The sequence below is a fragment of the Hyla sarda genome, chromosome 7 (genome assembly GCF_029499605.1).
Source record: "Hyla sarda isolate aHylSar1 chromosome 7, aHylSar1.hap1, whole genome shotgun sequence".
NCBI classification, from domain to species: Eukaryota; Metazoa; Chordata; class Amphibia; order Anura; family Hylidae; genus Hyla; species Hyla sarda.
The window spans coordinates 68,945,108-68,964,001 of NC_079195.1; the positions used below are offsets into that span (position 1 = coordinate 68,945,108).

Sequence of the window (18,894 nt, forward strand, 5' to 3'; positions counted from 1 at the left end):
GTCAAAATTGACTAACTAGCATCAGGCATGTGTCCCTCCTGATGCCCTAGCCTACTGTACCCCAATCTGTGCTCTCCTGTTCTTGCACACTACAACTCCCATCATGCCCAGGTCAAAATTGTCTAACTAGTATCAGGCATGTGTCCCTCCTGATGCCCTAGCCTACTGTATCCCAATCTGCACACTACAACTCCCATCATGCTCTGTCAACCTTCCTTCAATGTACAACACAGGAGCAAGTCATCATTGTCTATTAGCAGGCAAAAAGGCTGTCTGGGCATGCTGGGAGTTGTAGTTTTTGCAACAGCTGAAGGCACCCTGGTACTAATACTAATTTATTTCTTCATTTATTTAGTGGTACTGGACTAAGGTCAACACAATGTATCGATATCTATTGGATATATCAATGATTTATTTTTTGTTTTATTTTTTCAGTGTTGCAGTTTTGCAAAAGCTGGAGGCACACTGTGTTGGAAAATGCTGATTTATGTGTTTATTTACGTATTTATTCATTCGTGTACCCCCTCTTCTGCATGTGTTTCTTATATACTTTATTTGCCTATTTATATTGTGTTATTCATTCAGTTATTTCTTTATTCATTCATACATTCCTCTACTGCAGTGGTCTCCAACCTGCGGACCTCCAGCTGTTGCAAAACTACAACTCCCAGCATGCCCGGACAGCCAAAGGCTGTCCGGGCATGCTGGGAGTTGTAGTTTTGCAACAGCTGGAGGCACCCTGGTTGGAAAACACTCATCTATGCTTTGAGGCAGGTAGATGTACAATTGTAATGAATTACTTTACTCCTAGGACTGATGAATGTGTTTATACTTTATGTATCTGAGTTGTAGTTTTGCAACATCTGGAGGTCCGCAGGTTGGAGTCCACTGCTCTACTGTATGTGTTTATCTTTATATATTTTCTTTCTTTCTTTCTTTATTTATTTAACGTGTTTGTTATTTTTTATTTATTTATTTATCTATTTTTTAATCCCCGATGACATAATCGATTCCTACAACTTGCAATCCTAGCTGATCATTGTCCCCTAAGATGTACATAGCCCTAGCTATATATATATATATATATATATATATATATATACGTATATATATATGTACATATATTTATATATATATATATATATATATATATATATATATATATATATATATATATATATATAGTATATAAAAAGTATTGCCACCGTATCTTGCCACTTTTCTCATGGTGGTAGCTCATGGTTGTACCCACTGTCAGACTGGTGCATGGCAGTGCTGAGGAGCTGTGTGTAGTGGTGTCTTAGTTGAAGGCAGGTAGTCAGCATATGACTATTACAGTAGAGGTGTTATTTTATTCTAGACCTGCTTATTGTTACCTTTCAAAGAGAAAGCCTAATCCAATTAATTCGTCTCCCAGAGGCACATACAGGGGCCGTCCCAATACACATACCGAGAGGTTGGAGTACACATCCCTCCTGGTACAGCTACTACCTGTGTCTGGTTTCTCTGTCCTCCTATCACCCTGCTGCTGCTGCTGCTACTGACACATAAGCTTCACACTCCCTGCAAAATATACTGGGGCTCCTTCTATTTTACAATAAAATTGCATTATCACTCATTATGGCCAATGATGAACTGTGTGAAAAAATGATGAATCTAGCACCAGCTAATCCAATAAAGTGTAAGCTTCTTGCAGCAATCCCCCCCTATATAAACACTCGGGGCCACTTCCATACAGTCCAGCAGCTGCAGAAAGACCCATTACTCTGCGTGCTTCATCTATCACAGCATGCTGATACTTGTAGTACCCCAGCAGAAGGAACCTACAGTTGTGCTTCTTCTGTTAGGAATGGCATTCAGCTGTCCCGTGAGAACTCGAAAAAGCTAGGACATGGTGGTACTTGTAGTTCCCCAAAAGGAGTTTGTGCGATATTTCTGTTGGAACTCGCAGTCCTTCTGCGCCTACGCTTGCGACTTTACATTTTAGTGTAAAAGTGAAATGCAGGCGATGCTGGGACTGAAAGTCCCAGCATCGCCTGCATTGCACTTTTACACTAAAATGACTCTAGCTGCAAGCGTGGGCATGCATTGCATGAGGATATTTAATGAGAGGCGGCTGCTGGCACTTGTAGTCCCCCTGTGTTTGCAGTCTATCAGGATTACATAATAAGCACTTGTAAGATTTCCTTTTTTTTTTTTTACTTTATTTTTTCCTCCCAGCACTTGCTCCCCCGGAAACTGTCTTTGGTCATTGGTGGGTTTTAATGACTTACATAATTTATGTGTAGAACTGAGGGCATCCTGTAAAGCTCTAGATATCCAAGGGGCTGGTTCTCCTGGTCCATCCTCCCACATTTAACCCAGGATAGATGAGAAGGGAGTTTGACATTGGAGAGCTCAGGACAAGAGGAGGGACAAGAGCAGATTGCTTGCGATCATTCCACTTAGTGCTCAATGAGACAGCAGCCAACACACACACACATTTACACACTCACACACACACTCACACACACTCAGGTTCCCAAACCACAACTTCTGCAGCCAGGTTGTTCTCCTGCAGGTCGGGGCTGCGCTCCACTCATCAAACACTGTCTTCGTCTCCCGCACCTTCTGTCGGACACAACGTCAGTTTTCTTCAGAGAAGAAGGAGAGAAAAAAAAAAATATATATATATATATATATATGATCCTCCCAAGAAGCTCTTTTTCCTTAGTTCTTTAAAGTTTGGCTTGAAGACCTTCACAGTGAGTGGCTGAAGCTGACAGCCCAGATTCTCCAACATCTACAACTTGGGACATCCCATCTGTGAGAGGCCACCCTTGAGAAGACTTGGACATTTGTCATACTTGGAAACAAACTACTAAGTAGCTGCAGTCACTTCTTGAAGAAGATTGTTCTGGGCTTTGCAGGATCTTGGACTATATATATATATATATATATATATATATATATATATATATATATATATATATATATATATCGCTGGTGGCTTTGGAGGTGCTGTTTCTGGGCTGGTTTGCTCTACAGGAAAATCTGCAGTTCCTGCCTCGGCTCTGATCCCTTTGCTTCCCCGGTATCCTGGCCAGGGAGATGGGCGGAGGAATCTGCTGGAGCCCCTAGGACTTAGCAGCTTCTTCTCTCCCCACCAGCTGCCTGCATTACCGAGGACCTTCCCTTGCCCAGGCAGCACAGTAACAATCCCAGGGAATATCCTTCTCTGTACAGCCAGGAGCTCATCATGCTCTACATCACATCAATGCTTGGATACCTGTGAGTATATATATATATATATATATATACTGTACATGAAGTCTACTTCTATATAGAATTGCATTAAGTATCACTTCTAAAACTACATCTCTCTCTGTATTTCCTCCAGGTTGATGCATTTGTTTGTCATCTGTTTACAAGCTCAGGTAAGAATCTTATCATCATCCCTTGTCTGTGATACAATGTTATTGAACAAGTAGCAGTTGTTTACATTAAAGTAACAGTCAGATACATAAAGTATAAACACATTCATCAGTGCTAGGAGTAAAAGTAATTCATTACCATTATCCATCTACCTGCCTCAAAGCATAGATGAGTGTTTTTCCAACCAGGGTGTGCCTCCAGCTGTTGCAAAACTACAACTCCCAGCATGCCCGGACAGCCAAAGGCTGTCCGGGCATGCTGGGAGTTGTAGTTTTGCAACAGCTGGAGGCAGCTTGGTTGGAAAACACTGGCGTAGATCAATAGTAAATCAAGATATGCAGTATTATACATTAGCTAAATAGCTGCAATGTAAGCCTCAATCCTGCATATTAATAGTTGGTTGGCAGCATGTCTCAAGGTCATAGGGAGTACTAGAAATGAACTGTCACAGATATTTTCCCCAAGATTTAAAATGCATGTGATCCTGTAAAAGGCCCCAGCCCTCTATTTATAGAATTGGTTTTTGTATGTAGGTATAAAGGTGGCATCAGATGAGCGCTATGCCATTGTATGTCCCCCCCCCCCCCCCCCCCACCATGCTGCTGGCAGCCAATTCTTAACACATTGTCCATATTAAGTGCACTTAGTAGATAGGAAAAGCTTAAACAGTCAGGATGCATCCAGAGAAGGATTCTCTCCACTTTGTGAGGTATGGGCTATTGTGCAGAAGTCCAAATCTTTGATTTGATATGGGGATTTCGCTAAGAGCTCCCTTGTCACCCATAGAAGTAAAGCCGAATCTCCCTTACATTTGTTGAGTATACATCTTTATAAATGTCAAAGACGAGAGCAATCCTTTCTACTAGCACTGCAGCTTTCTTTTCCATAGCCAAAGGGAGTATAAATCTCCAGTAAGATGGTTTGCATAGCAATCTGCCAAATTTGTCATGGTAGTCGGTGTGGTTTTCACGCATTAATAAAATAAACGCCATGTCTCTAGGATTTTATTAAAACCCTATAGATCAATTTTATTAAAACCCTATAGATCAATATGAATAACAGAAAGATAGATAGATAATATGAGAGATAGATAAATAGGTAGATAGGAGATCGATAGATAGATAGATAGATATAAGATAGATAGATATGAGATAGATAGATAGATAGATAGATAGATAGATAGATAGATAGAGATGAGATAGATAGATAGATAGATAGATAGATATGAGATAGATAGATATGAGATAGATAGATAGATAGATAGATAGGAGATAGATAGATAGATAGATAGATAGAGATGAGATAGATAGATAGATAGATATGAGATAGGTAGATAGATATATAGATAGATAGGAGATAGATAGATAGATAGGTAGATAGATAGGAGATAAATAGATAGGATATAGATAGGTAGATAGATAGGTAGATAGATAGATAGATAGATAGGTAGATGGATAGATAGATAGATAGATAGATAGATAGATAGATAGGAGATAGATAGGTAGATAGATAGATAATATGAGAGATAGATAGGTAGATAGATAGGAGATAGATGATAGATAGATAGGTAGATAGATAATATGAGAGATAGGTAGATAGATAGGAGATAGATAGATGATTGATAGATAGATAGGTAGATAGATAATATGAGAGATAGATAGGTACGTGTGACAAATATCAATTTATTGAGAATTCAAATAAATGTATTCTGATGTTTTATAGATATAGTTAGTTATTATAATATATATGTACTCACACTCACATGTAGCCAAGCTAAGTGTCATTAAGAATATATATGAATATACATATATATATATTTACACACTCATATGTACCAGAGCTAAATAGCATAAGAAATACTGTCTTACATTATCCATGTTTTATATAGGGCTGTATGAAAACCCACTGAGTTACTTTAGCTGCATAGATTAGTTACAGAAGAGTTAATTGACCCCAGTGTAATTTTGTACTTGACACCCTCTACATACAGAGGATATTTCAGCTTTTGACTATATTATGTCACTATGTTTATGATTGTTGGGACACTTAGCTTGTATTTACTTTATAGAGTTATAGAGTATTTTGGATGTATCAGTATATTACTCTATATTATGTTAATAATGCCCTGCACGGAAAATCTTTTAGTATAATATACAGCAGTGCATTCGGGCTTCACTTAGTTGTACTAAGATATAAAAATATAATAGCTTGTTTTGTGTATTTCCTAAAGGTAACTGTTCAGTCCCCACCTAATTTTACACAGCATGTGAGGGAGCAGAGCCTGGTGACAGATCAGCTGAGCAGAAGGCTCATCAGGACCTACCAGTTATACAGCCGCACCAGTGGGAAGCATGTACAAGTGCTGGACAACAAGAAAATCAATGCAATGGCCGAGGATGGAGATCCACATGGTAAGAACTCTATTGGGTCTGGGTCATAATATTGCATGCTAATATGTGTTTGTGGGTGCTGAACATTTTAGCAGGTCATGTAAAGTGAACTATAAAATGTATTTTTGTTGTTTTTTTAAAGCATCATGTACGCTATATAGATAGAGTAAAGGAAGCTTTTCCTTATGGTAACATGCAGATATAGCAGTGCTGAGTTTGTTATTTATGGCTTTCCTCAAAGTTTGAACACAGTGTGGCCCCAAATAGTTAAATGACGCATTCAGCACTGCTACGTCTGTAGGTGAATTAATAGATATCTACTAACATGATAATAATATTCACCATAGCACTATAAATCCTAGTATAAAATAGTAAAATGATCACGGCTCATTACAATCAGCCTTGTCATCACCTAAAGATTTTTTCCCCTGTTATTATGAGTCAGCGCCCCATAAAGTGTGTTATATCTAAATTTGGTGTCTGACTTAAGAGATCATATAACTCGCCTAGGGTCATACAGATAATCTAAGATAGCATTTCTGATCGACTCACTTAAAGGACAGGGCATTACCTCAACTCAAAGATAAGATTTTGACTGTGTAGCTTTATATTCTGTGGTTAGTTGTGATATCAAATGGGCATTTTATTCTCTACTTATTTGTATAAAGACAATTGGCACAGTGCACACAATTATGTTTACCCATATCAGTCCATGTTACTATTATATTGGAGATAATAGTATAAAATGCATAAATAGATACATTAAGTAGTTAATGTAAGTCATTTTAATATAGTATTCCTATTATTCTTATTAACACATTACCAGGCCTCTAGTACAGGATCAGGTGATCAGGCCTGTTCTTTTTAGGTGGGAAGAGTCAGGGGCAAGCAGCTGTTAGTTTTCGCCATCCAATTTTGTCAATCCGTGTCGTAAATTAAATGGACAATTAAATTCCCACCTTTGAAGTAGGCTTCGAGTTTCCTATGTTTTTGTTATTCGTAAATCACTAGATTGTAGGGATCCAAAGGAAAGAGTTGCACTTGTAAATATAAAAATCTGTAACATTTATAAGGTTGAACAGAATAAAGGAATTTGGAAATTCTGTTCAGAACATAAACTTGGCTATGGATATAAAAGGCAGAAGGATGAATTTTTTTTTTTTTTTTTTTATCTATAGACAAATTATTACCAAGGGGAACAAAATTGTTCTGCAAAGCAAATTCAGTTCTAGACAAAGTGGACATAGACAGTCTGGTAAAAGAAGGGGGTGGGGGGGGGGTGTAGTCTGTATACAGACGTTTCCCACAGCAAAATTGATTCATAAAATAAAATGCAATTTAGACAAAAAACAGAGCATTTCAATTCTAGGAGGATATTTCAAGATGGGGGCGGGGGCGGAAAACAAGGGAAAAAAATCTCTATAATAAATATATACACAAACACTAAGGAGGTTATGAAGTATGATATAAAACAGAAAAAAGAACAAGCATTTTCTCAGATGTAAAGGTTTAAGAAAGTTGTAGTCTGTAAACGTTAAAAAGAGGTTCAAGATTGTTCTATATGAATCTCCAGAGAGACCCCTAATGTCTGGAAGAGCCATTAAAACTCTTCTTACTTTCACCTTTTTTAACATTTCCTGAATACTTTCTCCTCTTCTCAGTGCAGAGTTGGGATCAAATGTGTCTCACTGCATTTTTTCTGCATCTACGTAGCTACTTTCCTTCAAAGTTTCAGCTTGAAACATAATTTTACTGGGATAAAGCTGTCACTAGTGCAAAAGGATAAAAATGAATATGCTAAGCTTTCCAAAAACACATCCCAAGCCATATGAAGATCCCTTAAGAAAGAGCGAAGAAAAAGTTCAATAATTAAGACGCGATCCAAAAATCATATTAAAAAAATTGGGTGTTGTTGTAAAATCATGACGTACTTTTGGAGCCTATAGTCATGTGACACTTTACATTGATGGCTGTGTAGCCTAAAGTCTACTCAGACTAACATTTTCTTTACTTGTATTGGTATAGTCCAAGTAGGCCAATTTTCTGGTTTACTGGCCTGAGGCTGTGTTCACACATCCAGGAGTTTAATTGCAATTACGGAAAACAAAGCCAGGAACAGATCATAAATGCAGGACATATATAAAGGAAAGACTGAGACTTCTCCTCTTTTGAATCCACTCCTAGCTTTGTATTCAATAATTAAAAATATAAACCTGAAAGTGTGAACAAACCCTAGTGCACACAAACATTATATATATATGTATATATATATATATATATATATATACATACACACAATATATATATATATATATATATATATATATATATATAGTAGAGTAGGTTTTGAGCCCCACTTGGAACCGAGACCAATGTCCTGTTTTGTGGAATACATTGGCACTATATATAAATTCAAACATTTTTGAGGGAGTAGAAATGTATATTTGCACTTAAACTTATAACAATATTATAGATATTTTGTTGCTGTACTGGTAGTACATATTATGCCAGTTTAAGGCATGTTGGATGCAATAGTCCCTGCATTGCTGTATTGTTTCAAACATCATTTTCTTGTCATTACAACAATACATAAGACAGACATAGATATAAATCAATATTCTGTAAGCCTTTTACTGTATCTTGATTGATTTTCCTCCATGCCCCTCTACAAAAGAAAACTCTCTTTCTTCAAGCTACCTGTCTGTCCCCATAGCTACTCTACTGAATGTAGCCTGTGTTCTGTAGGAGGCATTTTTCTAGTTTATGTTATTCTGATAGGTTGGTTTTTATTAGTTTACTTGTATTTACCTTAAGTATAGAAATAAGAATAAACTCTCATTCAAATAGACATCGACGACTGGTATTGGTATTCACTGTGTGGGTAGAAGCAAATGTTAAAGTGATTACCAGCTCTACTATGCCTTATGGAATGTTATATGTATATTTTATTGTTTTTATTGTATATACTTATATTTATAATGATATAAAACACACAATTCAGAATGCATGTGCAGCTGCAGATTATTCTAATGTCTGACATATAAGATAGGCCGTAGACATAGTAGGATGGTTTTACATTTGTGGACAGAGAGATTTTTATTTTTTGTTACTGCATCGACCCAAAATTTGCATAGTCAGTCTGAACCACGATCAATGTCTCCGTTCAAAATTGAGGAAGTAAATCAATATGGCTCTGCGCACAAGGGTGAAACAAATGAAATAGCATTTTGTTATGCTCTGGGTCTCCAACTCATTGTACACAGTAAACCAGTAAAATCTGTGAAAGTAACACTTGATGGAGACCAGTTACATTTAGGATACTGGTGCAGTTAAATATTTTTGAAGCCAGACATGTTCTCGCAGGGGTTGGGTTCTTCACTGTGATTGACATATTGTTATCTATCTATCTATGGTTTTTGCCTGTCTTTGTAATAAACCAAGCAGGAACCATAACAGATACTTACGACTAAATATGTATTAAAGGCAGCATGCCATATGGCCATAGAGTTCATGCCAATCATACATAAATGATCTTTTTCATCGTCTTGTATTCTGTAAAATATAGGACAAACTTAACATATATCACAATATCCTAGTCTTTAACTATAGTTGTTAGTGTGATGTATACAGCAGATTTTTTTTTATAATTCCACCTTATTGACACTGTAGAAATTAATTCAATATTCCGTTCCTCCTTTTTGTCCCTGTAGCCAAACTGATCGTGGAAACAGACACGTTCGGAAGCAGAGTCCGTATTAAAGGAGCCGAGACGGGTTATTACATCTGCATGAACAAGAAAGGGAAGCTGGTTGGCAAGGTGAGTTGGATTTTGCATCACGTCAAAATGTTGTCATATTCCCACCGAGCTGGAAGGCCTAGAAAATTAATCTAAACATAAAAGGAGACCATTGGGGTGAATATTGCAGTCAAGAGGCTCAGAGAAGGTGCTGATTAAAAAGACGAGAAAATGCACGGTAGTAAGATTGTGAATGCAATTTTTGATCAAAAGGCACAAGAGAATTGGGAAAGGAAAAGAGTAACAAAGATGAGATAAAAGAGTCAAAAGGAATAAAAGCTGAAAGGGGAAAAAGGGGTGTTTCAAATTCCATATATCTTATTTAACAAATAGCCAAATTGCTTTGCTATTATGTACAATTACATGCTACAAGTATTTGGAATGTTAAGACACAAAGTTCAGGCTGCCTCATCACTAAGCCCTGAAATCTTCACATTAGTCATGGTTGTTCTTTAACACCCAGAAACCGTTCCGAGGGGTCCTTTTAAAACTTCACTTTCAAGCCATTATTGGTTCTAAAGATGTCTGCTACAATGAGGATTTTCATTCCTCGTATTCACTGTTATTATGTGGGGTGAGGGAACCCGGGCTGATCAAAGTTAATACGCCCACTGCCTGTGCATACCTGCTTTAGAAATGTTTTTCCCAACCTTTCTCCACTTCAGTAACTGACAATGACTTCCTGGCAGTTACAGTGTTACATGGCTGCAGCTCATATGAACAGCCTGTATGTCATTACCCGCCCATTCTCCTCCTGCATCTTGGGTCTGAAGACCCATTGTAGAACATTTGTTTTGAGCTGGTCAACTGTTTGTTCAAAGAGAATGCTTCTATCCCTTCTCATGCTTTATGTATTTAAATGCCAAAAGCTGCTTTCTGATTGGCCGTCATGGGTTTAGAAGACATTTTGTATTCATTCTCTGTATTAATATGGTATAAAAAGGCAGGAATAACAACTTGTATTTCTAGACAACCCTTTAAGAAAGGTGCTTTACATGGATGGTATGACTGATCCTTAAAATATCACTTAAAATATGGCTTACCCACACTAGACAGACTTATCTCTCCTTACAACGGAGTAAGTTATTTTATAGTTTTCTATATAGCATGGTCTTTGATAACAATGTAATTAATGACTTTATAGTAGGCCCAGGATAGCTTTTACATCATGACTTTTACATTTTGAACCCTCAAAATAATAATGGGGGACATTTATCAAAGCATTTAGTAGTTTTTTTTTGCTTAAAATTATCCACAGTGGTAGGCATGACAATAAAGATGATGGGCAACAACCACTCCATTGACTGCCTCTTTGAGAGACCAAAACCCATTATTTCTCGAAACATTAGAAAAACATAGGAAGAATTTAATTTATCTGTTACAAAGATTTGTATTCTTCATTCTTATATTATACAGCGATGCATAAAGGGTTTTGGGCATTTTTCCAGTTAATACCATCCAGCGCAGTAGTAGAGGACGACTGTAGAAAAAGTACAGTACATTACTTTAAAGATTGATCCACTCTAATCAATGCTGTGATCTAATTCTATTTGCTGTGAGTCATACGCTAAGTCAGTCAGCCATAAAGTATGTCATATCTAATTAGAAAACAAATTGTACATATAAAATAAATATATGGCTGCATTGTGCCACACTAAGCATTATAAATGATGGGAAAAGCAAGTCCAAGTCTAATGGATAAAACAATGGCAACTGGTTTACATCTAAACAATTGGTTTATTCGAATTTAGCACTTTGTATATGTTACTAGTATATGTATTTTATATTTATTATTATTTATTTATTTTTTAGACAAATGGAAGAGGAAAAGATTGTGTCTTCTCTGAAATAGTCTTAGAAAACAACTACACAGCATTGCAAAATGCCAAGTACGAAGGGTGGTATATGGCCTTCACCCGGAGAGGACGACCTAGAAAAGGATCAAAGACAAGACAACACCAACGAGAGGTTCATTTTATGAAGAGACTACCAAAGGGCCACCATACCACTGAACCTCATAAACGTTTTGAATTTATAAATTACCCTTTTAATCGGAGAAGTAAAAGAACTCGATATTCAAGTTCTCGGTAGGAACTGGATCAAAGTTCATTCTACTTTCTGCAGACTTTATATATAGACTACTCTATTCTAATATAAAATGAACAAAAGACACATGGACTAGTTGTTTTATATATAAATATACATATATATTTTTTTGTTTTTACAGATGATTTATTTTTTTATTCATACGAGACCTTTTTTTAAGAAAAAAAAAAAAAGAAAGAAAATAGACTCACAAAAAAGCAGGCTCTTCCATAGATTTTAGACTTTTTTTTTTTTTTTTTAAATACTTAGAAAATATATTCTAGAGGAGGACAAACCTGGGACCAAAAGTGCTACTTACTGATGAAAACACTTAACCAAAAACCCAAGACAAACAAGACAGGTGCAAGAAGACTGAAGAAGGAACTCGACCTTCTGAGTTTTGTGTTTTGTTGTTATTTTTTTCCTTTGACATCCTTTATGGAATAATTCATTTTAACATATGTTTTCTTGAATATTCATAAGAGCTGCTTTTTTTTCCCTATTCAGTTTCCTTCATGGAAACCCTGAACACTTACGACATTTTTTTGTGATTCATTTTTTTTATAACTGTTGTCGATATTTCTGCAAACGAGGACAAATTGTGTTTTTGTTTGACCTGCAGAAAATGAAAACCTCAAGACTTGCAACTCAATGGTGGTAAAACAAAATGCATCCCAGTGGTAGAAATCAGTTGTAAAATATAGTGATAAAAGTAATAATGTTATTATTTTTTTGAAACACTGTAAAAATGTCAGTTGTCTGGCAAGACCTTTGTCCTCGTTTTGAGGATATGTGTAAATATTAATATTAATGATGGAAATATTTATTTAAATGTGTATTAAAATTTGTACTAGTATTTTGTGGTTATGTGTTTCCTTTTACCTCCAGTTTTCTTTTCTATTACTCAAAAGTTTCATTTTTTTTTATCGAAAGGGAATTAATTCTAGAACAACAGAAACCAAGAAAATTGCGTACAGAAAGCAAATAGTAATGCCGTAAATGAGTGTTACTATCACATAATTGCCTATAACTTTATAATCAAATTTTTTAAAAGTCTAAAAACTATAAATTCTTTCAGACAGATGTAGAGGAAATCAGTTAAAGGCCTTTTTGTTAGGCTGGTCTTGAGATAATAAAGTGACCACAAGGTGCGCCTGGGATTCCAGTGATCAAATGGAATCAAACAATGTTTACTTCCTCTGCAGTGCCACCACAGGAGAAATTATAGAGGTATTCCAGGCAAAAACATTTTATCCCCTATCCAAAGGATAAGGGACAAGATGTCTGATCGCGGGGGCCCCGCTGCTGAAACCCCCCGTGATCTCCCTGCGATCATTATATGCGGCTGCTGAATCTCCAGTTTCGGAAAACTCTGGGAATCCGGGACTGAGGACGTGACGTCACGCCCCCTCCATTCATGTCTATGGGAGGGGCGTGATGGCCCTCACACCCCCTCCCACTGTCATGAATGGAGGGGGCGTGGCGTGACATCACGTCCCCAGTCCCGGACACCCGGAGGTTTCCAAAACTGGAGATTCAGCAGCCGCATATAATGCGGGTGCTGCAGGGAGATCGCGGGGGGTCTCAGCAGCGGGCCCCCCGCGATCAGACATCTTATCCCCTATCCTTTGGATAAGGGATAAAATGTTTTTGCCCGGAATAACCCCTTTAAGCATTACACAGATCTTATTGAAATCAATAGGCTGTTAGACATGTTTGGTCCTCCACATGAATCTTCCTATTGATACTGAATTTTGAAATAGGGTAAATGTTTTCTAACCCAGAACAACCCCCTTTATTTATGAAGTTATATTGTTATTGTATGTTATCCATCTAACAATCTGCATTTGGAACAGCTTATTTGTCACCTGATCATTTTTGGTATATGACGAGAACCAAAATAGATGTAGTAATGGATGGTAATAGATAGTTAAGTGATATATATATATATATATATATAAATATATATATATATATATATATATATATATATATATATATATATATATATACACATACATGTATTTAGTGTAAATGAATGTCACATGGAAAATAATTAGATACTGTATTTGTTTTTACTAATTCTAGGGAGAAAATCATAGTTAATCGTCAATGATGTAAAATGAGAAAGCACTTAAGTCTCACTTGTGAGAAGTTTATCTTTGGTTACTTTCTTAGCATCCTAGAATAGCTTTTGAAATTTCAGCCTGATTTATTGGCTTGTGCGATGGTTATTTTAGCTTACACTAAGGTGACGTGATTCTCCAATTCAGCTAGTCTGACACTGCAGAATCATTACACGCTGTTCGAATACGAATGCTGAACATTCTGAAAATTCTCCAAAATGAAAAACAGAAAAACAGAAAAACTGAAAACCTGGTTTCGTTTCCTGTTTGCTTAAAACATTTGTTTTTTTGTGCAAAAAGATAAAGAGATACAAGAATATGAATTATCCAACCATAGTGATTTAGGGATTAAATATTCAGAATGTGTGTCTATGTCTATAGTCTTAGCAGTCATACTATAGCCCTATAGGGAAAAAGCAGGAACCAATTCATTTCGCGCTTACTAAACATTTCCTAGTCTTACAATGTTTTTTTTTTTTTTTTTTTTTTTTTTTTAAAAGCACTTTGGCATTGACTACAAAGTACGGAATTGACTTTGTTGGAATTGGCTTACCTGTGGGGACCCCATAATGGTGATGTCTTATCAAGGAACATTTTTCAGTTAAAGGGGTACTCCACTGGAAAACATTTTTATTTTATTTAATAAACAGGTGCCAGAAAGTCGAACAGATTTGTAAATGACTTCTGTTAAAAAATCTTAATCCTTCCAGTACTTATCAGCTGCTGTTATGATCCACAGGAAGTTCTTTTCTTTTTGAATTTCCTTTCTGCCTGACCACAATGCTCTCTGCTGACACATCTGTCCATTTTAGGAACTGTCAAGAGCATGATAGGTTTTCTATGGGGATTTGCTCCTACTTTGGACAGTACCTAAAATGGACAGAGGTGTCAGAAGAGAGCACTGCGGTAAAGCGGAAAGTAAATAAAAATAAAAAAATAACTTCCTATTGATCATAACAGCAGCTGATAAGTACTGGAAGGATTAAGATATTTTAATAGAAGTAATTTACAAATCTGTTTGACTTTCTGGCACCAGTTTATTTAAAAGAAAAAGTTTTCCAGTGGAGTACCCCTTTAAAGCTTGTCCTCTGATATCAGGGCCCAACTTTGAAATCTTTGCGAATAGTGCATGAATTTTGACAGGCCATATATTATAAAGGACAACTGTAGTATTACATTCTGACCAGTCTGACTATGGTAGTACAAGCTACATTGGCCAGGTGTGCCAGAGTGAGAAACCCATTTTTATAGCAATTTTCTAACCCTACAAAGGGAGTCCTAAGGCCTCCATTTCTATGACCCAAATAGATTGTATGGATGAGGTTTGTCATCAAGAGGCAATACTTTTAATAGTGGAATATAAAAATATAAAAAATAAATGGATGGATAGATCAGTGTTTCCCAACCCAGTCCTCAAGGCACACTAACAGTCCAGGATTTTAATTTTTCCCTGTTCTATTCCAAGGGAGTAACTGAAAAAAACCTGGAATGTTGGTGTGCCTTGAGGACTGGGTTGGGAAACACTGGGATATATATATATATATATATATATATATATATATATATATATATATAAATAGATAGGAGATAGATTGATAGAAAGGTAGAAATGAGAGGGATAGATAGTTAGATAGATATGAGATGGATAGATAGATAAATATGAGATAGATAGATAGATAGATAGATAGATATGAGATAGATAGATATGAGATAGATAGATAGATATGAGATAGATAGATAGATAGATAGAAGATGGATAGATAGATAGACATGAGAGAGATAGATAGATACAAATGTCCAAAGAACAGCACATCCGCCCAAGTGTTAAGATGATAAGGTGCACGCCATCATAGGGTTCCTGGTCAGGGAATCCAACATCAATCCATTGGAAAGGATCGCAGCACACAAAAATATTCTGTAAAGTACAGAGTTTATTCCATCCCCAGAAAAAAAGTGTGACGTTTCTGCGGCCTTTTTAAAGCATATGCGGCATGAGGCCGCAGAAACATCACACTTGTGGATGGAATAAACTCTACACTTTACTGAATATTTTTGTGTGCTGCGAATATTTTTGTGTGCTATGGATAGATAGATAAATAGATAGATAGATAGGAGATAGATAGATATGAGATAGATAGATAGATAGATAGGAGATAGATAGATAGATATGAGATAGATAGGAGATAGATAGATATGAGATGGATGGATAGATAGATAGATAGATGGATAGATATGATATAGATAGATAAAGATAGATAGATAGATAGATAAGAGAATAGATAGATATGAGATGGATATATAGATAGATAGATTGATAGAAGATGGATAGATAACGAGATAGATAGATATTAGAGGGATAGATAGATAGGTATTAGAGGGATATATAGATAGATAGATATTAGAGGGATAGATAGATAGATAAATAGATAGATAGATAAAACAACAACAAAAACGTGGTCTCAAATGGCTGGAGGTGCTCAACCCCAAATGCAGTTGTGCATATATACTGGGGGAGCAGATCCTGCCCTTGTAGTCTGTTGCTAAGGGCGATCCCAAGCATAAAAATGCATACAATGGAGGATGCCTGCAACAGACTACAAGTGCCACAATAGAATCCTAAACCAGATAGACGGTGTGGATGTGTAACAATTAGAATAATACAGGAATGTAGGTGCACTACTGAGGTAAATGAAACAATGACATATGATTAACCCTCAACACTGATGTTAAAATTGAGACATTAGCCAGTATATCCTTGTATAAAGGACATACCTGAGCCTGCACACCAACGCCAAGGTTTCTCAAGTGGCACAGGACCTAACACTAACCTACCTGTGCATGATAAGCAAAACCAGGGGCCAGTGGGCAATTACGGCAGCATTAGGCCGACTCACAGCCTGCTCCCAGTTACCTCCAGTGTGGCTGAGCACACATACAATGGGAGGAGGGAGACAGACTACAAGCCCCCACCTAAGTTGGCTGATATAGTTGCTGGCCTCACATGTGCACCTTAATGCTGCCTAGAAAGTGTTCAAGGCGCATTACTTATGGAGTTTACACACCAAGTATAAAATTTAAACAACAACAAAAAGGTGATCTCAAATGGCTGGAGGTGCTCAACCCCAACTGCATTTGGGGTTAAGCACCTCCAGCCAATTGAGACCAGGTTTTTATTGTTGTTAAAATTTTATACCCCCAACTAACCAGAACTACTGCTATTGAAAAAGGGGACGTGGCTCCCCGAAACGCGTCTAGCCTGTAGCCTGTACCTACCTATGATTGCACCTACTGATACCGAAGATCCATTGAAATAACCACAGCAAGTTTGAAATACATTTTATACAGACATTGCTCCGCTGGCCAGCTACCTGTGATCAGCATAGTCGGTAAGAGGCACAAAGCGCCAAACTTTCATTACCTTCTACTGTCCCTGTGCCATCAGGGTAAGGGGGACATTCTAAACAGAGGACGCCAGCATACTATTGCGCCCAGGATATATTACAATCCCCTGTACCAGTAATGATGCGCCAACAAGACTGAGTGGGCCCCATACAGAGGACATCCAGCGCTGTCAATTATTCATACTAGCTGCATATACCTGCGTTCTCTGGTGCAGCGCCGTTTGTACCAGCAACTAACTATTACCTGCATTTACAATGACAGTAGCACTACCAAACATTATCACAAAGATATTTAAAAAGTTGCAGTGATCAGCGAATTTGGTGTGGTGCCGTCCGTGCCAGCAAATTACTAACTGTACAAACTTTATCAGCTGCAGTAACCAAACCTAGAATATTTATATTGTATCAGGTGCATGAGAAGTTACAACTGTTGTATTCAGTATCCAGTAGTTTTTTATCTTTGTATTTTATTTATCACTGATTGGTATTTTATGTACTTTATGCATTTCAATTGTGATACGTCTAGAGCAAGGGCCCTGCTTAAAGACCTCACAACATACATTTAATCTATATATATAAAACTCAATGTGTGTGTGTGTTCGTATGTATGTATGTATGTATGTATGTATGTATGTGTGTATGTTCCACAAAAACGTCAAAACGGCTAAAGATGTTAACATGAAACTTGGCACACATGTTACTTATATGTCAACAACAAACATAGGATAGGTAATTCAACCCTTACTCACCCCCATTTGCCAGGGGCGGGGTTTATGTTTAAAGTCCAATACAACTATATAGGAAATATATGTTACCGCATAGCTTCCAAACGGCTGGAGATATTTTGATAATACTTGGTCACATGTTACTTATATGTCCACTCAAAATATAGGATAGTTAATTTAACCCTTAACCACCCCCATTTGTGAGTGTCGGGGTTTTTGTTTAAAGTCCCATGAAAATCAATGGGAAATGTTCTCACATAACTTCTGTACGGCTGGAGACATTTCAATACCTGGTACACATATTATGGGTCGGGATAGGAGGTCGAGTTAGGAGGTCAGGATTTGAGGACGGGATTTGAGAATGTGATGGGAGGTCAGGATATGAGGACGGGATAGGAGGACGGGATAGGAGGACGGGATAGGAGGTCAGGATAGGAGGTCGGGAGAGGAGGTCGAGATAGGAGGTTGGGATAGGAGGATGGGAATGGAGGTCGGGATAGGAGGTCGGGATAGGAGGTCTAGATAGGAGGACGGGATAGGAGGTCGGGATAGGAGGTCGGGATAGGAGGTCGGGATATGAGGTCGAGATATGAGGTCGAGATATGAGGTCGAGATAGGAGGTCGAGATAGGAGGTCGGGATATGAGGTCGGGATATGAGGACGGGATAGGAAGTCGAGATAGGAGGACGGGATAGGAGGTCGGATAGGAGGACAGGATAGGAGGTCGGGATAGGAGGTCGGGATAGGAGGACGGGATAGGAGGTCGAGATAGGAGGTCGAAATAGGAGGTCGAGTTAGGAGGAGGGGATAGGAGGTGAAGATAGGAGGACGGGATAGGAGGTCGGTATAGGAGGTCGGGATAGGAGGTCAAGATAGGAGGAGGGGATAGAAGGATGGGATAGGAGGTTGGGATAGGAGGGTGGGATAGGAGGTCGAGTTAGGAGGTCAGGATATGAG

The 18,894-nt window shown here is 37.5% G+C and overlaps 1 protein-coding gene across 2 annotated transcripts; it reads left to right on the plus strand.

Annotated features, from left to right (window-relative positions):
• The first annotated feature begins 2,984 nt into the window (after positions 1-2,984).
• Positions 2,985-12,535, plus strand: FGF8 (fibroblast growth factor 8). Of its 2 annotated transcripts, none has more exons than XM_056529175.1 (5): positions 2,985-3,270; positions 3,380-3,416; positions 5,645-5,825; positions 9,515-9,621; positions 11,413-12,535. In XM_056529175.1, exons 1-5 carry the CDS (start codon positions 3,239-3,241, stop codon positions 11,689-11,691), a joined length of 636 nt encoding a protein of 211 aa, XP_056385150.1. In that variant the 5' UTR covers positions 2,985-3,238; the 3' UTR covers positions 11,692-12,535. The 2 variants fall into 2 exon arrangements, with proteins under 2 accessions (XP_056385150.1, XP_056385151.1); XM_056529176.1 differs by having other exon boundaries at positions 5,678-5,825.
• Positions 12,536-18,894: the final 6,359 nt, after the last annotated feature.